The sequence below is a fragment of the Diplotaxodon limnothrissa genome, linkage group LG16 (assembly GCF_057381915.1).
Source record: "Diplotaxodon limnothrissa isolate DT_005_m linkage group LG16, D_limnothrissa_male_GT1.1, whole genome shotgun sequence".
In the NCBI taxonomy this organism is placed as follows: Eukaryota; Metazoa; Chordata; class Actinopteri; order Cichliformes; family Cichlidae; genus Diplotaxodon; species Diplotaxodon limnothrissa.
Window position 1 is genome coordinate 28,978,874 of NC_140611.1, and position 16,719 is coordinate 28,995,592.

The 16,719-nt window shown below is 42.9% G+C and overlaps 1 protein-coding gene across 1 annotated transcript; it reads left to right on the plus strand.

The window, feature by feature from the left end:
• The first annotated feature begins 524 nt into the window (after window positions 1-524).
• LOC146616389 (high-affinity choline transporter 1-like) lies at window positions 525-6,899 on the plus strand. Its single transcript, XM_085374205.1, has 8 exons — window positions 525-708; window positions 993-1,106; window positions 1,472-1,627; window positions 1,795-1,943; window positions 2,253-2,396; window positions 2,639-2,792; window positions 5,036-5,253; window positions 6,246-6,899. The coding sequence occupies exons 1-8, from the start codon at window positions 525-527 to the stop codon at window positions 6,897-6,899; spliced, it is 1,773 nt and encodes a 590-aa protein (XP_085230331.1).
• The last annotated feature ends 9,820 nt before the right edge of the window (window positions 6,900-16,719 follow it).

A 16,719-nucleotide genomic window follows, 5' to 3' on the forward strand; every position in this document is an offset into this window, starting at 1 on the left:
ATTATTATCATTATTATTATTATTATTGGGGAAAATAATTAGTTGTTCAGGCCAATATAACTTCGGTTAACAAGGAGCATTAAAACTGTAACAGCTGAATATTTGCAGTAAGCGTGCATGTGCGCAGAAAACCTGAAAAAGAAATTTGAAATACTTTGTAATTTCTAACGGCGTTGGAAGCGCCTGGCATCACTTGGACTTAGCCAGTATTACATCCGACACACTGGTGATAAAATGCTTCTGTTTCGTTTCTTTTAAGAAATGTATTTGTCACACATTATTGTTTTCAGGTTGATTAAATTGATAGCTTTTGAAATGAAGTTCCATGTAGTTGCAGTTACAGTTTGTCTGCACTCCTTAAAATGTGTTTCTGCGGGTTGGGATTGTGTGTTTTTATTATTTCTGACAAACCACAAATGTATCATTAAAGGGTTTTTTCCTTTGTTTCTTCCAAGTTTTCTCCATGAGTATCCAGTCCGCGCGCAGCAGCACTTGATCTCGGCGGGGAAGCGGAGAAAAGGAAGATGACCATTCACGTCGAGGGTCTCGTGGCTATCGTGCTCTTCTATGTCCTGATTCTGTTTGTGGGGATCTGGGCTGCGTGGAAGAATAAGAACTCTGGAGTTGGCGATGGCTTAGATCGGAGCGAGAATATCATGGTTGGGGGAAGGGACATCGGCTTGTTCGTTGGTGGATTTACGATGACCGGTGAGTCTTTAAATCTGTATTTCTTGGTGTCTGTTCGACGGCAGCCACGTGCGCATTTTGTCCAATTTTCATACCATGTAAGGTCCAAAAGGACAAAAAAATAAATAAACTTTCCATTGACTAGGGTCTTCCGCTCCGTCTTTTACGCACAGATTGCGCAGCGGGCAGAAGTAGAAATTCCCATCACAGTTTACACCATTATACTCATGCAGTTCGGAAAACTTGAAATGTATATTTTCTTTTGATTTGTTAATTTACAAATAAGTTTTCTTCTTCTTTTTCAGCCACTTGGGTGGGAGGGGGCTACATTAATGGAACAGCAGAATATGTCTACCTCCCAGGCTTCGGCCTGGCCTGGGCACAGGCACCCTTTGGTTATGCTCTCAGCCTTGTACTAGGTAGGAAACCTAGAAAAACTTGGATAAATATATCTGCTTATAGCGAGATTAAAAAGGGAAAGAGTTGCATCACCTAATGTAGGTAATGTAATGTAGTTTTAATGTAGTAATGTACTTTTTGCCTATAAATTAATATGCTTTCCTACTTTTAAGACAGAAATTCCTTTACATTAAATTCATATTGATATGATATTTAGGTGTAGGAAGACTGATCTTTGTGCTATTAGACTGATATTAAAGTGAATGTAAATTTAAGCTGTGTTGCTGAAGCACACTTTACGTTAAGTTAGTAGTACTGTACAACTTTCTAAAATGCTTCTCTCGTGCTTTTTGTCTGCATTACCTCAACATCTGACATCACTCAGGGGGGCTTTTCTTTGCCAAACCCATGCGATCACGTGGATATGTGACCATGCTAGATCCCTTCCAGCAGCTATATGGAAAAAGGATGGGTGGTCTGCTGTTCATCCCTGCACTCATGGGAGAAATCTTCTGGTCTGCAGCCATTTTGTCCGCTTTGGGTAGGCATCCCAATGGATGAGATCATGAATCTCACCACTTTAAATCTAATCTATGCTTTACAGTATACTGCATTGTATGCCCAAACTCATTGTGAGTGAAACATCAGGTTACCCAGATTTTAGTGAATATTTTTTTTCTTCTTCACACTGGTTATATTTCCATGCAGGTGCGACTCTCAGTGTGATAGTGGATATAAATATCAACATGTCTGTGGTGATCTCAGCACTGATAGCCATCTTCTACACACTTGTTGGAGGACTTTACTCTGTTGCATACACAGATGTGGTCCAGCTCTTCTGTATCTTTCTGGGTTTGGTGAGTTTGGGAGCTACTCAACCAGCAGCTCTAACGATTTTAGCCAATATTTAAACCAAATCTTCTATCAGTTCTAGAAGATTTTTAAGTAACTTTTTAAGTAACATAACTTTAAAAAAAGATCTAAATTTATACACACAGAATCATATCAAAACATGAAATTGATAAAAACATCTTTTGTATCAACAACACAGGGTAGAGTAGAACTTGATTTAAACAGCCAGATTTTGAAATGGTATAAAAATACAATAATTCCATATTTACGTTTTATTGTATCAATGTTGCATTATGATTTTCTTCTCCTTTCAGTGGATCAGTGTGCCTTTTGCTCTGTCCAATCCTGCCGTGTCAGACATCGGTGTTACAGCCAAGAAAACAATCTATCAATCTCCTTGGCTCGGGAAGATTGAGCCTGAAGACAATTGGCTCTGGGCGGACAACTTCTTTTTGCTTGTAAGCCATAACTTTTATCTGAAGTTTCACCGAGAGACAGTATACAACTCTAAAGTCAATTGCAGACACACTTTCACTGAAGTCAAAATGAAAGCATCATGTTTAAGAGACCCATTTGTGGCACATAGCATTTAACGGTTTCTTAGTACTGAAATGGATATCTTTACTAGAAACAAAGAGATTCACAGTATTCTTTTCAGACTGCTGATTGTAATGCATTGGTTTGGTGTTTCTGTTTCTAGATGTTGGGGGGGATTCCCTGGCAGGTCTATTTTCAACGGGTTCTTTCTGCTTCTTCAGCTACCTACGCCCAGGTCCTTTCATTCCTTGCTGCCTTCGGTTGCTTGGTCATGGCTGTCCCCTCTGTCCTCATAGGAGCTATAGGGGCTTCCACTGGTAATAATACACACAGAGACACAAACACAAATATGCACCCACAGGTGCATCAGACATTATTATTCTTAAAGCTAAAATGGGGTCCCATAATATTTTAATAAACTGAATTAGATGAGTGTGCAGAAACAGTTCTTTTTAAACAGTGTACCCAAGCGTAGTATATATAATCCTTTCTTTAAGCAGTAATGGAGCTAGCTGTCATTTGCATCCAGATTTACAAGGACAACAAAGACAGGTAGAAGTATGAATCACTATACAGTGCCACTGGTGCTTTATATGCACACACGCTGTTATGTCTGGATTGCAGCTGTTAAATCAGACTTTTTAGGCAAACACACGCTAATCAGAGACTAATCCAAGACGGATGTGCACACGCACAGACATGCACAGTGATTAAGCAGTAAATGAAACATCACAAGACAATCGAAACATCCAAGAACCACATCCTTTATTCAAACGGGAAAGTGTGATCAAAGAGAGCACCCTGGCTTCATGGGGTTGTTTACACCCCAGCAGCCCTTTTCTTTTTTCAGATGTGTAAATGCAGATGTATACAGTGTCTGGAGGGTAAACAGCAGACGGATGCTGTCACGACGTGCAGAGGAGAGAGAGCCATCAGACCATGGCAATTTAGTGAATATTACATCTGAAGAGGAGCTAATTAATCTGGTCCATCTGAAGCCGTTACTTGTAGAACTGGCACTAATCAACCACTGCCTATGAATATCTGGGGATGGGTAGAGAAAGACATATATATATAAACCATAGTCGTCTGAATGTTGGCTTAACAAAGATGAGGGTATCAGTACAGCCAGCGTCCATGCATACTTTTGTATCTAATAAGTTCAACATAGCCTGTCAGAACTATTGGCAAAAAAAAAAAAAAAAAAAAAGGGCAGGGTTGTCTGGTTCTGTGGCGTATGAGCCAACATAACTCTGTGATGATTAAATGACAACAAATAACCGCAAAGTTGTTTTTATAAATACTTTTAATTACATTATACATGTTTGGACAGCTATTTTCAAGGGGTAACTATCTGCAGTACAGACTTTGATGGAGTGGAAATATTCTCACACTTTCAGTCCAAGCTTCTTCTCTTTTTTTTTACATGCTTGTATTTATTAGCCTCTTTAGTTGACACAGAGACATATGCAGTTTTCACCTTCACTTTTTCCATCCAAACTTCAGCTGAAAACGTGCTGTAATTGGTTTGCCTCAATGCTATGTTGTTCACTTGCACACAGATTTTCCATACGCATGCCTAGTTATTTGTGAATATCTGACCTATAACAAACAGCTGTTGGCTGGCTGCTTAGTTCTGCCTCAGATGAGAGCAACCTCTTTGCCACAGTCGACATACAAATAAATAAACCGTTTATTTATCAGGCTTTTAAACAACATCGAGCTCGTTATACAGTCGTTAGGATGACTTGTGTCATGCATCAGTTTGAAATGTCATCTTGTGACCTTATTATCCCCCGTTGTTGTGATTAAACCTGTATTTGTGAAAAAAAAAAAAAAAAAAAAAAAAAAAAGAACTATTGGCTCCCTTATGATGTTAACCATTATCAATGATTAATCGACAACAGTTAAATGCAGTTAATCTACATAATGTCCATAATTATTTAATACTGACTCATATGCTTCCACGGATCATTAACAAACCAGTATATTACCCTCATCTATGTTGAACTGGGGTCTAGTTTTCAGTCAGTATCCAGTTTAATTCGTACTATTATTACTGTGGCTTGGTTTATTGTGTTTTGACCAACAGCAGATTGAATCTGTGCTGCTATTAAGGCACCTGGGCACATTAAGGCCTTTTGTTTCTCAGCTTTAAAGCATGTGTATCCACTGAGAGCATTAACTTTTTTTGTCTGAAAAGCTAAGGGATCAAAAATTGTAATAAAGAAATCCGTACACTTAATTTTCTGCAGGGTGGCTGGAAAAGTAATGCTACTAATCTTAAAATGCGAATGTGGGCCAGGTACAGTTTGTTCAGCTTTAGTTACGTTGTGTTACTACCTCATGCAAGGCACTTTCTTTCTGTTTTTTGTTCTAACCAATAATTAAGACAAATGCTAATGACTGTTTTTCTAATTTAACACATAGATAATCTTGACAGTTGAGTGCAAAGATTGACTGGTTGGCTAAATGTTTCATAAGAGCCGTAATAATAAGCTGTGAAATTTGCATTGTTTACAATTATCAGTTTTTATCTGTTTCTCATGTCCTGATTCAGACTGGAACCAAACTACATATGGTTCCCTCCCTCCAAAGGATAAGGATGAGTCTGACATGATCCTTCCTATAGTGCTTCAGCACCTCTGCCCACCGTACATCTCCTTCTTTGGTCTGGGGGCTGTGTCAGCTGCGGTCATGTCATCAGCAGACTCATCCATACTCTCAGCCAGCTCCATGTTTGCCAGGAACATTTATCAGCTGGCGTTTCGGCAGTCGGTAAGAGCAATATTCCTAGCATACACGTACGTCTGCACAATTTCAGCAAGTGGTTCCAAACATCAGTCAGCCTATCAATAAATCAACTTTATTTTCATACGAAAAATACAACCAAACAAGAGCCTACAGCAGAAATTAAATGTGCACTTTATCGAATTTGCTTAATACCCGAAACCTCGAGATGGAAATCTTTGTAAGTTGTTTGTGTTATAATTATTTGTTAGATAATGTTAGATGGTTAGACAATCTGCCAAATTGGTCCCACTGAGATTTCCTGCTATTCATTCCCATCACATTTGTAACAGACATTAATTTTCAGAATTGTGAAAATTACTGTGCATGCTAATACTGTGCAAAAGTCTTAAGTCAACCTGCTTTTCTTTATATTCTGGTAGGAAAAAATATATTTAGGCATCCTTTTATTGCACTAACTGTGTATTTGGGAGCATTGTCATTCTAAAAAATGAAAAATGAAACAATTGCAAATCATATGCTTGCTTTTTTTCCAAGATCCCCCACACCACTGGTTGAAATGCAAACCCTAACCTCGGTTGTGTTGTAAAAGTGGCTGCAGACACATATTTATACCTCTCTTCTGGTTTCCATAATTAATATGTTCCTTTGAACAAATTAATTATGATTGGAGGGAAAAAAATGAATACAATTGGATTAATCACTCGATAAGACCTGTTTTTTTTTAAGACCAAATAGTGCCCTACAGTGTTGTTCTGTTGTACCACTGAGCTCACCTTTTCTCAACATCCAGTTTCCCTGAATAATAAGAGTATGGAGAAGAAAACGAGTGAATAATTTCAAACAGAACCTACATCTCCAAGCGCTTTCGTATCTAAGTGCAACCTCACACAGACACTACTTTAGCTGTAGGCTCTAATCTTTTATCTGAACTGACTTTCATTTAAGTTAACACCCTATTCCCCTCCAGTTGTTATGTTTCTGTCTTTACTCTTTTATCCCTTTCATCTCCCTTACAGGCCTCAGATCGGGAGATTGTTTGGGTGATGCGCCTCACCATCTTTGTGTTTGGAGCTCTGGCCACTGCCATGGCATTGTTAACAGGATCAGTATACGGCCTGTGGTACCTGAGCTCTGATCTGGTCTATGTCATCATATTCCCCCAACTTCTCAGTGTACTGTTCGTTAAGGGCACCAACACCTATGGTTCTGTGGCTGGTTATATCTTTGGTCTTCTGCTGCGCATTGGTGGAGGGGAGCCCTACCTCAAACTACCTCCATTCATCTATTACCCCGGCTGGGTGACCCAGGAGAAGGTCCATCACCTCACTGGAGATGTAGAGCACTTTGTCCAGCAGAGGTTCCCCTTCAAGTCTGTGTCCATGGCGGCATCCTTCTTGGCCAATGTGTTTTTTTCTTACCTGACAAAGTATCTATTTGAAAGTGGTATGCTGTCACATAAGTACGACTTCCTGGATGCTGTTGTTTCCAAGCACAGCAAGGAGATAATGGACAAGGCAACACTGGTAAGCAACCATGATAACATAATTCTTTCAGAGATGGCTCCTGTCAGGCAGGTCTTGGGTGCCTCACTTGCTGGGACCTTTACCAACACGGAGGTCCTCAGTGATGATGGGGCATCTAGTCCAGAGGCTTTTCACAATGAAGATTAGACATTTAAGACACAAAGTAAACTAGAACCAAGGAATGTAAAGAAGAAGGAACAGTCAAAAGAGGCATCAATATTCTTCAGGAAAATTACTACTGCCACACTGGGAGCCAAATCAACAAAGCATCTGCTGTGGCTTTCAAGTGACTCCAAAAGTTTCTGACGGCAATATGGTGCCTCCTTCTTTTTGAGATTCCTTGCCTAGAAACAGCAAACGGACTCAATCATCTGTGCGAATCATGCCACACTCATTCTTGTGTTTTCTTATCACGACTCTGTGAAACTTCAACCATTTTCATTTAAGTGCTGCTATAGTGATCGGAGGAACTTTGGATGGATGTACAGCAGGCCTATATGAGCAAGTCTACAAGGATTTGTTGTGGATCATGAAAATAGTGCAATATCTAACCAAGAAACTGTGTCCACATCTACAAGTCATCATTTAAAGCATAATATACATAAGTTCGTTTACATGCACCTGACAACTAAGCTTTTATCATACTTTGAGTTTCATGTAGAACAACGTTATTGATAGAGCAATAATATTTTTAGGACCCACGTTGTACAGCTAGATACATTTTACTAAATTTCATTTTTAACATGTCTTGTTTAAACCTGAAGACCAGTAGATGTTTGCAAGTTTTATGTTCTGTTTTCAGCTCGATTTAATCTTCTTGCTGAAGTCCATAATTATATAACCAAACCCTGACTTTACCAAATAGAAGATACTGACTAAATCAGCAAAATCCCAAACAGCGTTCCATAAAAACATTTTTTTCATTCACTGCCAACACTTAGCAAGCTAACTACCATCTTTGTTGTATTGACAAGATTACACTAAACAAAAGAGATCAATGAGTGACAGCATAAGAAGAATTCATTGTGGGGGTGTTTTATAGATACAGGGCAAAATTATCATTCATTTGAATGCAATGGGTGGCTCAGTGGTGTTGTGGTTAACACGCTCGCCTTACACCCGAAAGATCACCAGTTCATAACTGGGAGGAGACACAAAGCCAGCCTCAGGAGGTCACAAGCTAGTGTACTCCCACTATTTTGACCCAAGTCCCTACCCGGATAAATGGCAGGGTGTCGTCAGGAAGGGTGTCCCCTGTAAAAATCCATGCCAAATAAAATATGCGGATACATCCTCTGTGGTGGAACTAAGGGAGCCACCGAAAGTACCTATCCATGAGATTAATGAAGCTTCTGCTCAGCTCTGTTTTGATCTTTGCTATTCTTGTCAGTACTGACGAGTCCCTAAAGTTACAACTTTATTGTAATTTAACCCAATCTCTTTAATGTGAGCTGATGAGATGGTGATAGTGAAATCAGAAAACTAAAACAGTGAGTAAAACGACAACAATAGTCTGGAGCACAAAAGAGTGGTTCTGAGCTCGGTGATGTAGTCATTTGATCCAGTATTTATTCTAAAATAAAGTTTGATGGTCACAGGGAGACATAAAGAATGATCATAAGCTTCCTGCTACTGACACTAAAGTTCTGCACTGAACCTAAATTGTGTGCTGCTGAATCATCATGAATCAGAGTAATTAGACAGGAGCTCTGACTTTATTACACGCCACCCCGTGACCTTTCTTTCCCTTTGTACTTTCCAGGCAGCCATTGTCTTCCCTTCATTTCAATGCATTATGAAAATCAATTTGCTATTGTTGTTTTTGTCAAACATACAATGGGAATACATCTTTAAACTACCATTCATTTACAGCTGGAATGGTAACACTGACACCAGTAAAAGCACATGATGTTCATTTTGCAAACAGATTTTATAAATGACTGGAACCTAATAGCAGCCTGGAAATAAATCTCAATGCAAGACGCGACAGTGAACTTTGAAAGTAATCAAGAACACTTCAGTGATTTTTATTTTTAACATGAACTCACAGAAGCCATTTTGAAATATATGTGTGTGTGTGTGTGTGTGTGTGTGTGTGTGTGTGTGTGTGTGTGTGTGTGTGTGTGTGTGTGTGCGCGCGCGCGCGCGCGCGCGCCTGCCTATGATAGTTTGTTTTCTCATCCTAAAGCTGTATTGACTGGCCAGCCACAGCAGGTTAGTGGGGACAGGAAATGATTGTTCCTCCAGGATGGTGTTAGTAGCACCAGTCATCATCGATCCGGCCCCAAGTCGATCAGCCCTCAGGACATTTGATTAATGCTGCACAGAGGTTCAAAAATTATGGTTGGTAAGGAGTGTGTTACAGTGCGATATTAGCAGTGATGAACGTTGAAGTGTTACTTGATTGAGCACCCTCATACATTGTTCAGTTTAAGTCCTTACATTGTCAAGGGCCTGGCAGTTTTAAACTACCAGACACACTGCTGCCCTGTGTGGAAAAAAGAACAAAAGAAACAAAAAAATCTGTCAAGTTAAGAAGATTTTTGGCATTGTTATGTGTTACTATTGTCCAGTTGACTTCACTGTGTTTATCTCCTCTTAGCATCGTTGTGGTTCGTTGGTGTCTTTTTGAATCTTATGGACTTGCCTTAATTCAAACGTCAGTGGTAAAAAATGAGTGATTTAGGAACATGTTGAAAAGGTGACATGTGTGAAATATTTTTCCATTGAAGGATAAGGCTGGTAAAATTCTAGATGTTTTTGTCAACAATTATTACCAAGTGAGACCGAAATCAACAATGTGTTAGTCGGTCTTTTGGTCCTCTCTGACCTCAAAAAGTTCAGCGAGCTATACCTGGTTTACATTTTTCCCTCAAGATCACCTTCTCAGATAGCTTCTTGTGCTGCTGCTATTTTTGCATTGCTTTCTGATAGTCCTGCTATGACCACTTGCTCTGTGAGATTTTATCACAGACCTCAAAATTGTGCACAAACCTCAACATCTGCTTCAAACTGATCGAGGTTTGTAGGTTCAAACCATGAAGGAGCAACATCAGCTCATGAGTACGACAAGAAGGGTGAGACTACCATTGTGGAGTCCTACTGCTCTACTGGCATCTGAAAAAACATGACCTCAAACGATGTGAGCACTTGCCAAAAATATAAATGGAGTTGAAGCTTTACTGTGTTGGCAAACCGGAGGAGATCAAGCATAACTGGCAGAGGTACAAGTGAATGTGACTGCTACTGAGTGACAAAAAATAGCAGATGTGCTGGAAGCTGTCTGGACTTGCACCAGTAGGTGATCTTGAACAGGCGTTTTAATCTGGAAAGTTTAAGGATTTTAACTGGCTGTTTCCCAAATTTTTTCAACCTTTTACATAATCCTTATTGATCCCAGAAGTATGGTGTTTTGTTTTGGGGGTAGGAAAGCTAAGGTTTCGTCTTCAGTGGCAAAACTTGTTACAATCATATTATTTATGATTTTTGCCTTTTTAGGCAATTAGGTCGCAATGTAAAAGATCTAGAATAACACCAGCCTTCATCCTTTAAGATGTCAGAATGGCCTTGAAGTTAGTCTACAGAGAGCAAAGGGGACTTGATCCCCTTGTGCAGCCATATCAGCTGAGGTATAGTAGGACCTACTAGATCCTGATCTGACCTGAACCAGTTTTGGGATCGATGATAAATCAGCTTCAGCTTCAAACAGGGCGGTCTGGTCTGATGCTATGCAAAGTGTCAGGCAATCTCATTGGACTTAAATGTGAATGTAAATGTTCTCCTCAACAGATGAGTGTGTAGTTTCCAGGGTTCATCCACAAACCGGAACGCACACGCAGAAAAGAATCAACGTCAGCTGGTGGACTGACACGTTTTTGGCTCTATGTCGTAAATAACAATGACGCTGTATTTTTGTGTGATAAATGTATATACCAGGAAAAAAAAGAAAAAAGCATAGGAACAAATTAGTTTACCTTTAAATGCAGCACTGAAAATGATGTTTGTTGACAGTGAAATTACAGCTATTTATTTATTTATTTATTCATGCAGTGTCTATAAAAGTATAGTTGTAATTGTGAGGTCACTTGAATAAATTATATTCATTTAGCAAAGTACTGAGTTGGTCTTCTTTCATCTATACGTACCCACACGTTTGTTCTATAGTGTATTAAATGTAGAGATGAGACAGTAACGGCAGAACGGCATTACGGTAAGACAGTGAATGATAGTTATGGCTTACAGTATGCCTCCAAATAATAAATGTGAGTCGACTGTGTGTGTGTGTGTGTGTGTGTGTGTGTGTGTGTGTGTGTGTGTGTGTGTGTGTGTGTGTGTTGTCTACTAGAGGTTTTAATCTACAGGCTGCCACCCACATGGAATCATCAATCAAAATGCTCACCTCCGAATCTTATAACTGCCAAAACTGTCAAGGCTGTCAATCAGTCTAACGCACACGCGCGCGCACACACACACACACACACACACACACACACAAATAAACAGTCTGGACCCCAGCATGACCCCTGGCTGGTGGAAGACATCTTCAAATTGCATTGTTTCCTCCTCACAGTATTACGTTCAGTAAAAGGTGAGTCATGTCCAATATTGCACCAGATTTGTTATACAGGGTGGGCCATTTATATGGATACACCGAAATAACATGGGAATGGGTGGTGATATTAAAGTCCTGTTTGTGGCACATTAGTATATGTGAGGGGGCAAACTCCTCAAGATGGGTGGTGACCATGGTGGCCATTTAGAAGTCAGCCATCTTGGACACAACTTTTGTTTTTTCAATAGGAAGAGGGCCATGTGAAACATCAAACTTATTGGTAATGTCACAAGAAAAACAATGGTGTGCTTGGTTTCAACGTAACTTTATTGTTTCATGAGTTATTTACTTTTTTTTTTTTTTTTTTTTTTTTTTTTTGGCCTGTCCCGTTTGGCTCTTTTGCCATCAGAATTGTTGTCTAAAGGCAAAGAAAGATGCCCAACGGATTTACTTTACCAAACTGAGTTATTTACAAGTTTCTCTTTGTTCACAGCCATTGACATGTCAAAGAGGTTAACACGTGAGGAGCGGATCGAAATTGTGTTGATATCTGGTGAACGCAGTAACCGGATCATTGCAGCAGATTTCAATGCAAGACACCCTACGAGACCACCCGTCTCCCATGCTACAGTTAGCAAACTGCTTGCTAAGTTTCGTGAAACTGGTTCAGTGTTGGATTTGCCAAAATGTGGATGCATGAAAACTGTCACTAATGAAGAAACATCAGTGGCTGTCCTAGCTTCATTCAGCAAGAGCCCACAGCGTAGCACTCGCTGCATGTCACTGGAGAGTGGCATTAGTCGAACATCCCTTCGGCGGATATTAGCTACTCACAAATGGCACCCTTACAAACTCCAGCTACTGCAGCATCTCAACGAGGATGACCCAGATCGGCGCACAGAATTTGCTAAATGGGCAAAAACAAAAATTGGAACAGGACCCTCAGTTCACGCAGAAGATTTTGTTCAGTGATGAGGCAAACTTTTATGTGAATGGTGAAGTTAACAAACAAAACCACCGCTATTGGTCTGACGCTAACCCACATTGGATGGATCCCTCCAAGACTGTTGGAACAACAAAAGTGATGGTTTGGTGTGGTATATGGGGTACAACGATAGTGGGTCCATTCTTCATCAATGGAAACCTCATGGCCACTGGATATTTGAAATTGCTACATGATGATGTGTTTCCCTCTTTATGCACTGAAGCTGGCACGTTCCCTGAGTTTTTCCACCAAGAAAAACCTCTTCGACATGTCAATGGCTGTGAACAAAGAGAAACTCATGAAAGAATAAAGTTACGTTGAAACCAAGCACACCATTGTTTTTCTTGTGACATTACCAATAAGTTTGATGTGTCACATGGCCCTCTTCCTATTGAAGAAACAAAAGTTGTATCCAAGATGGCCGACTTCTAAATGGCCACCATGGTCACCACCCATCTTGAGGAGTTTGCCCCCTCACATATACTAATGTGCCACAAACAGGACTTTAATATCACCAACCATTCCCATTTTATTACAGTGTATCCATATAAATGGCCCACCCTGTAGATTATGGCCACTAGGCATGGCTTTAGTATGCTGGAATACTGTAGATAGTGAAAAAATGGTGGAAATGAGGAAGACCTCAGAGAGGATTCATGGATGTATAGAAGAAGGAGAGGGTAGATGAAAAGCTGGAAAGTGTAACAAGTAATGTAGATGTTTTCTTCCTTAGCAGAGCCCTTTGTCTTCCACGTGCAACCCTGTGATGTTCATCGTGTGTTTATCATCATAAACCTCTGACTGAACTCCCAGCTGATGTCTTTGTGTCTCCATGCATCCATATATGTACTCCCTTTTAACCCTGCAGGCTAGCCTCAGGCATCATAATGCAAACTTTGTCCTCACTGAAGCTTTCTCTGTGTTTAACACAACAAAGAATTCCCTGAACATTCCCTGAACTAGCACGCACTTCACACACATATTTCAGCCCTGCAGCACAACTCATGACTTATTCTCTCTAAAATGACAAAAAGTCAGGAAAGCCAGCTGAAAATGCTGATGAAGAAACAACAAATTATAGACTTGGACTCATATCTTTTATTTATTGATTATTTTACATTTTAAATGCTTTTGAGACAGAGTTTAATAAGTGATTGGCTCAGTGCTTAAGTGCAGCTGTTTTTGTGCTTCCAGACACACTGACAGAACTTCAAGTAGCTCAGGGGTGTCAAACTCAAATGCACAGTGGGCCAAAATTCAAAACTGGAACAAAGTCGCGGGCTAACGTTAATATTTCTTGAAATATATTTATTCCTCCAGATATAAGAATGAATCTTTTCTTATGGACTCAAACATGTTTTGCTAAAAAACTGAATATGGAACAAGCAAAGCTTAATACTAAACAATATATATATTAGCTGTATAATACCAGTAGGCCAGCTCTAATAGTAATTTGGTATGGCTTCGCGGGCCAAATGTAATTAGGCTGCGGGCCATACTTGGCCCGCGGGCCAGAGTTTGACACCTATGAAGTAGCTCTTCCTTTAGAAATCATATTTTGTAAAAAGTACCTGCTGCTTAATTAAATGAATAACAATCCTGCCATGCCATTACTTTATACCCACGTGTCCAGGAAAGGCCCTGGTATGACTTAAAGAGGTTCCCAGCGAAGCACAAGCCTCCGATAGCCAATCCTCCTCCTCTTAATGGGGCTAAATAAGATTTCTAATACAAGCTCCCTCTTGGGACTTCTCAAATTTAGTGTTTCCGGGTTCTTAACTCAACCATGAAACATGGAGTCCTCAATTAGAGGTCAGAGAAGGCCTGTCTGGCTCTTTTCTGTCATCCTTTTGCAGCCTCTAGCAAACAAAAGCTCCCAATAGGAGACACTTATCCCTTGGGGGTTGCATCATTAATGATGTTGGGTGTAAAAATCTGTCAAATCAAAAATCTGTGGAGCTACCTGCTGTGGTGACCCCTTATTAATAAGAGAGTAGCCAAAAAGTAGCACTTTTACAATATTGAGCTGGACTTGTCAAACAAGACAAGCTCTGCATGGCGTCTGATCTAAAGGCTGTCTGTTTCTGAACGGACTGCTGAATGGTCTGTTTCTGAATGGTGGAGGAGGTTTTACTTTTAATCTGCATCCCAGGCAAAAAAAAAAAAAAAAAAAAAAAAAAAAGCTATCTGTCATGAATCGCTGTGCGGCAGGCAGGAGAAGGACCCAGGATGCAGACTCACAGACACGGGGATAAACTTAAAGAACACAGCTTTAATGCTGGCACGGCAGAATACAGGAAATACAGAACTAACTGGGAAAAGTAAACTAACATTCGCAGGAAGATCCACACAACATGAGGGACGACGTCACCCTGAACAGAGGGAGACGCAGACAGAAATACACAGAGGGTTAACGAGGAAAGTGGGAACACACGGGGAACACAGGTGACACTGATAATCATAACGAGACAGGGCGGGGTGAACTGAACATGACATGTACAGGCGTGAGAGTCACAAAGTAAACAGGAAGTGCACAGAGGTTCAGACAGGAGGAGAGAGAGCACGGGGAAAACACAGACATAACGGGCTGGGGAAACATGAAACAACCACAAAGGGAGACGAGGGCTCATAAATACATAGAGGGCACACAGGGGGAAGAGAGAGCACGGGGAGAACTTAGACATAATGGGCAGGGGAAACATGGAATAAAACATAAGGAGAGACGAGGGCTCACAGATACACAGAGGGGCACACAGGGGGTAAAAGCCATGAAGGGAAAACACTTAGGGAACAACACAACAGGGCAACTCAGAAAACATGGCCTAAGCAAGGAACAAAATACAAACATACAAGGAAACTAAGAACACTGGGCCATGTTGGCCCAGGACCATGACAGTACCCCCCCCTCAAGGGCTGGCTCCAGACAGCCCAAACACAGAAAAACAAAACCAAACAGAAAACAACCCAGGGCGGGCGGCGGGGGCCCAGGACGGAGGGCTCGGAACAGAAAACAAAAGAAGAGCACAGCAAACACCGGAGCCCAAGAAAACAACCCAAACACAGAGCAGTTCAGGGGGCCGACCATGCGCAAGGCAACGGCGGCGACGTGGAAACAGTTCAGGAGGCCGGCCGTGCGCAAGGCAACGGCGGCGACGTGGAAACAGTTCAGGAGGCCGGCCGTGCGCAAGGCAACGGCGGCGACGTGGAAACAGTTCAGGAGGCCGGCCGTGCGCAAGGCAACGGCGGCGACGTGGAAACAGTTCAGGAGGCCGGCCGTGCGCAAGGCAACGGCGGCGACGTGGAAACAGTTCAGGAGGCCGGCCGTGCGCAAGGCGGCGGCGAAGGAGACGACGGAGCAGTTCAGGGGGCCGACCGCGCGGAAGGCGGCGGCGGCCCTCCAGTCCCAGGCGTGCTGGCCATGGCCTGGTGGGCACAGGACCAGACGGGGCACAGGACCAGACGGGGCAGGACCAGACGGGGCCGAAGACTCGGAGGCCGGACCAGGCGGAGCTGCAGAGGCCGGACCAGGCGGAGCTGCAGAGGCCGGACCAGGCGGAGCTGCAGAGGCCGGACCAGGCGGAGCTGCAGAGGCCGGACCAGGCGGAGCTGCAGAGGCCGAGGCCGGACCAGGCGGAGCTGCAGAGGCCGAGGCCGGACCAGGCGGAGCAGAAGCAGAAGCCAAAGCTGGACCAGAAGCAGAGGCAGAGGCTGGCCCAGGGGTAGCAGAAGCACAGGCAGAGGCTGGCCCAGGCGTAGCAGAAGCACAGGCAGAGGCTGGCCCAGGCGTAGCAGAAGCACAGGCGGATGCAGCCGGACCAGGCGATGACGAAGACTCGGATGCAGCTGGACCAGGCGACGACGAGGCGGTCGCAGGTGGCGGCTGGACAGGCTCCTCGGGCCCTCCAGCTGATGCGGCGTGAGGCTGAACGGGCCCCTCGGACCCTCCAGCGGAGACAGGAGGCTGAACGGGCCCCTCGGACCCTCCAGCTGACGAGGCGTGAGGCTGGACGGGCCCCTCGGACCCTCCAGCGGAGACAGGAGGCTGAACGGGCCCCTCGGACCCTCCAGCTGACGAGGCGTGAGGCTGGACGGGCCCCTCGGACCCTCCAGCGGAGACAGGAGGCTGAACGGGCCCCTCGGACCCTCCAGCTGACGAGGCGTGAGGCTGGACGGGCCCCTCGGACCCTCCAGCGGAGACAGGAGGCTGAACGGGCCCCTCGGACCCTCCAGCGGAGACAGGAGGCTGAACGGGCCCCTCGGACCCTCCAGCGGAGGCTAAAACAAAGCCAACAGGCATGAAGTCCTCTGGCGGACATGAGGACAACTGGCGCTGCACTGAGCACTGACTCTGCCCAGGCAATGCGAACATGGTGCAGTTCTTAGGGGGCTGCTTAAACTTCAGGGGTCCAGAATCAGCTGGGGACTGAGAC

Coding starts and splice junctions, on each gene's coding strand:
- LOC146616389 (XM_085374205.1), top strand. CDS start 525: ATGACCATTCACGTCGAGGGTCTCGTGGCTATCGTGCTCTTCTATGTC. Junction 1,628..1,794: donor AGCCATTTTGTCCGCTTTGG/GTAGGCATCCCA, acceptor ATTTCCATGCAG/GTGCGACTCTCAGTGTGATA. Junction 2,793..5,035: donor AGCTATAGGGGCTTCCACTG/GTAATAATACAC, acceptor GTCCTGATTCAG/ACTGGAACCAAACTACATAT.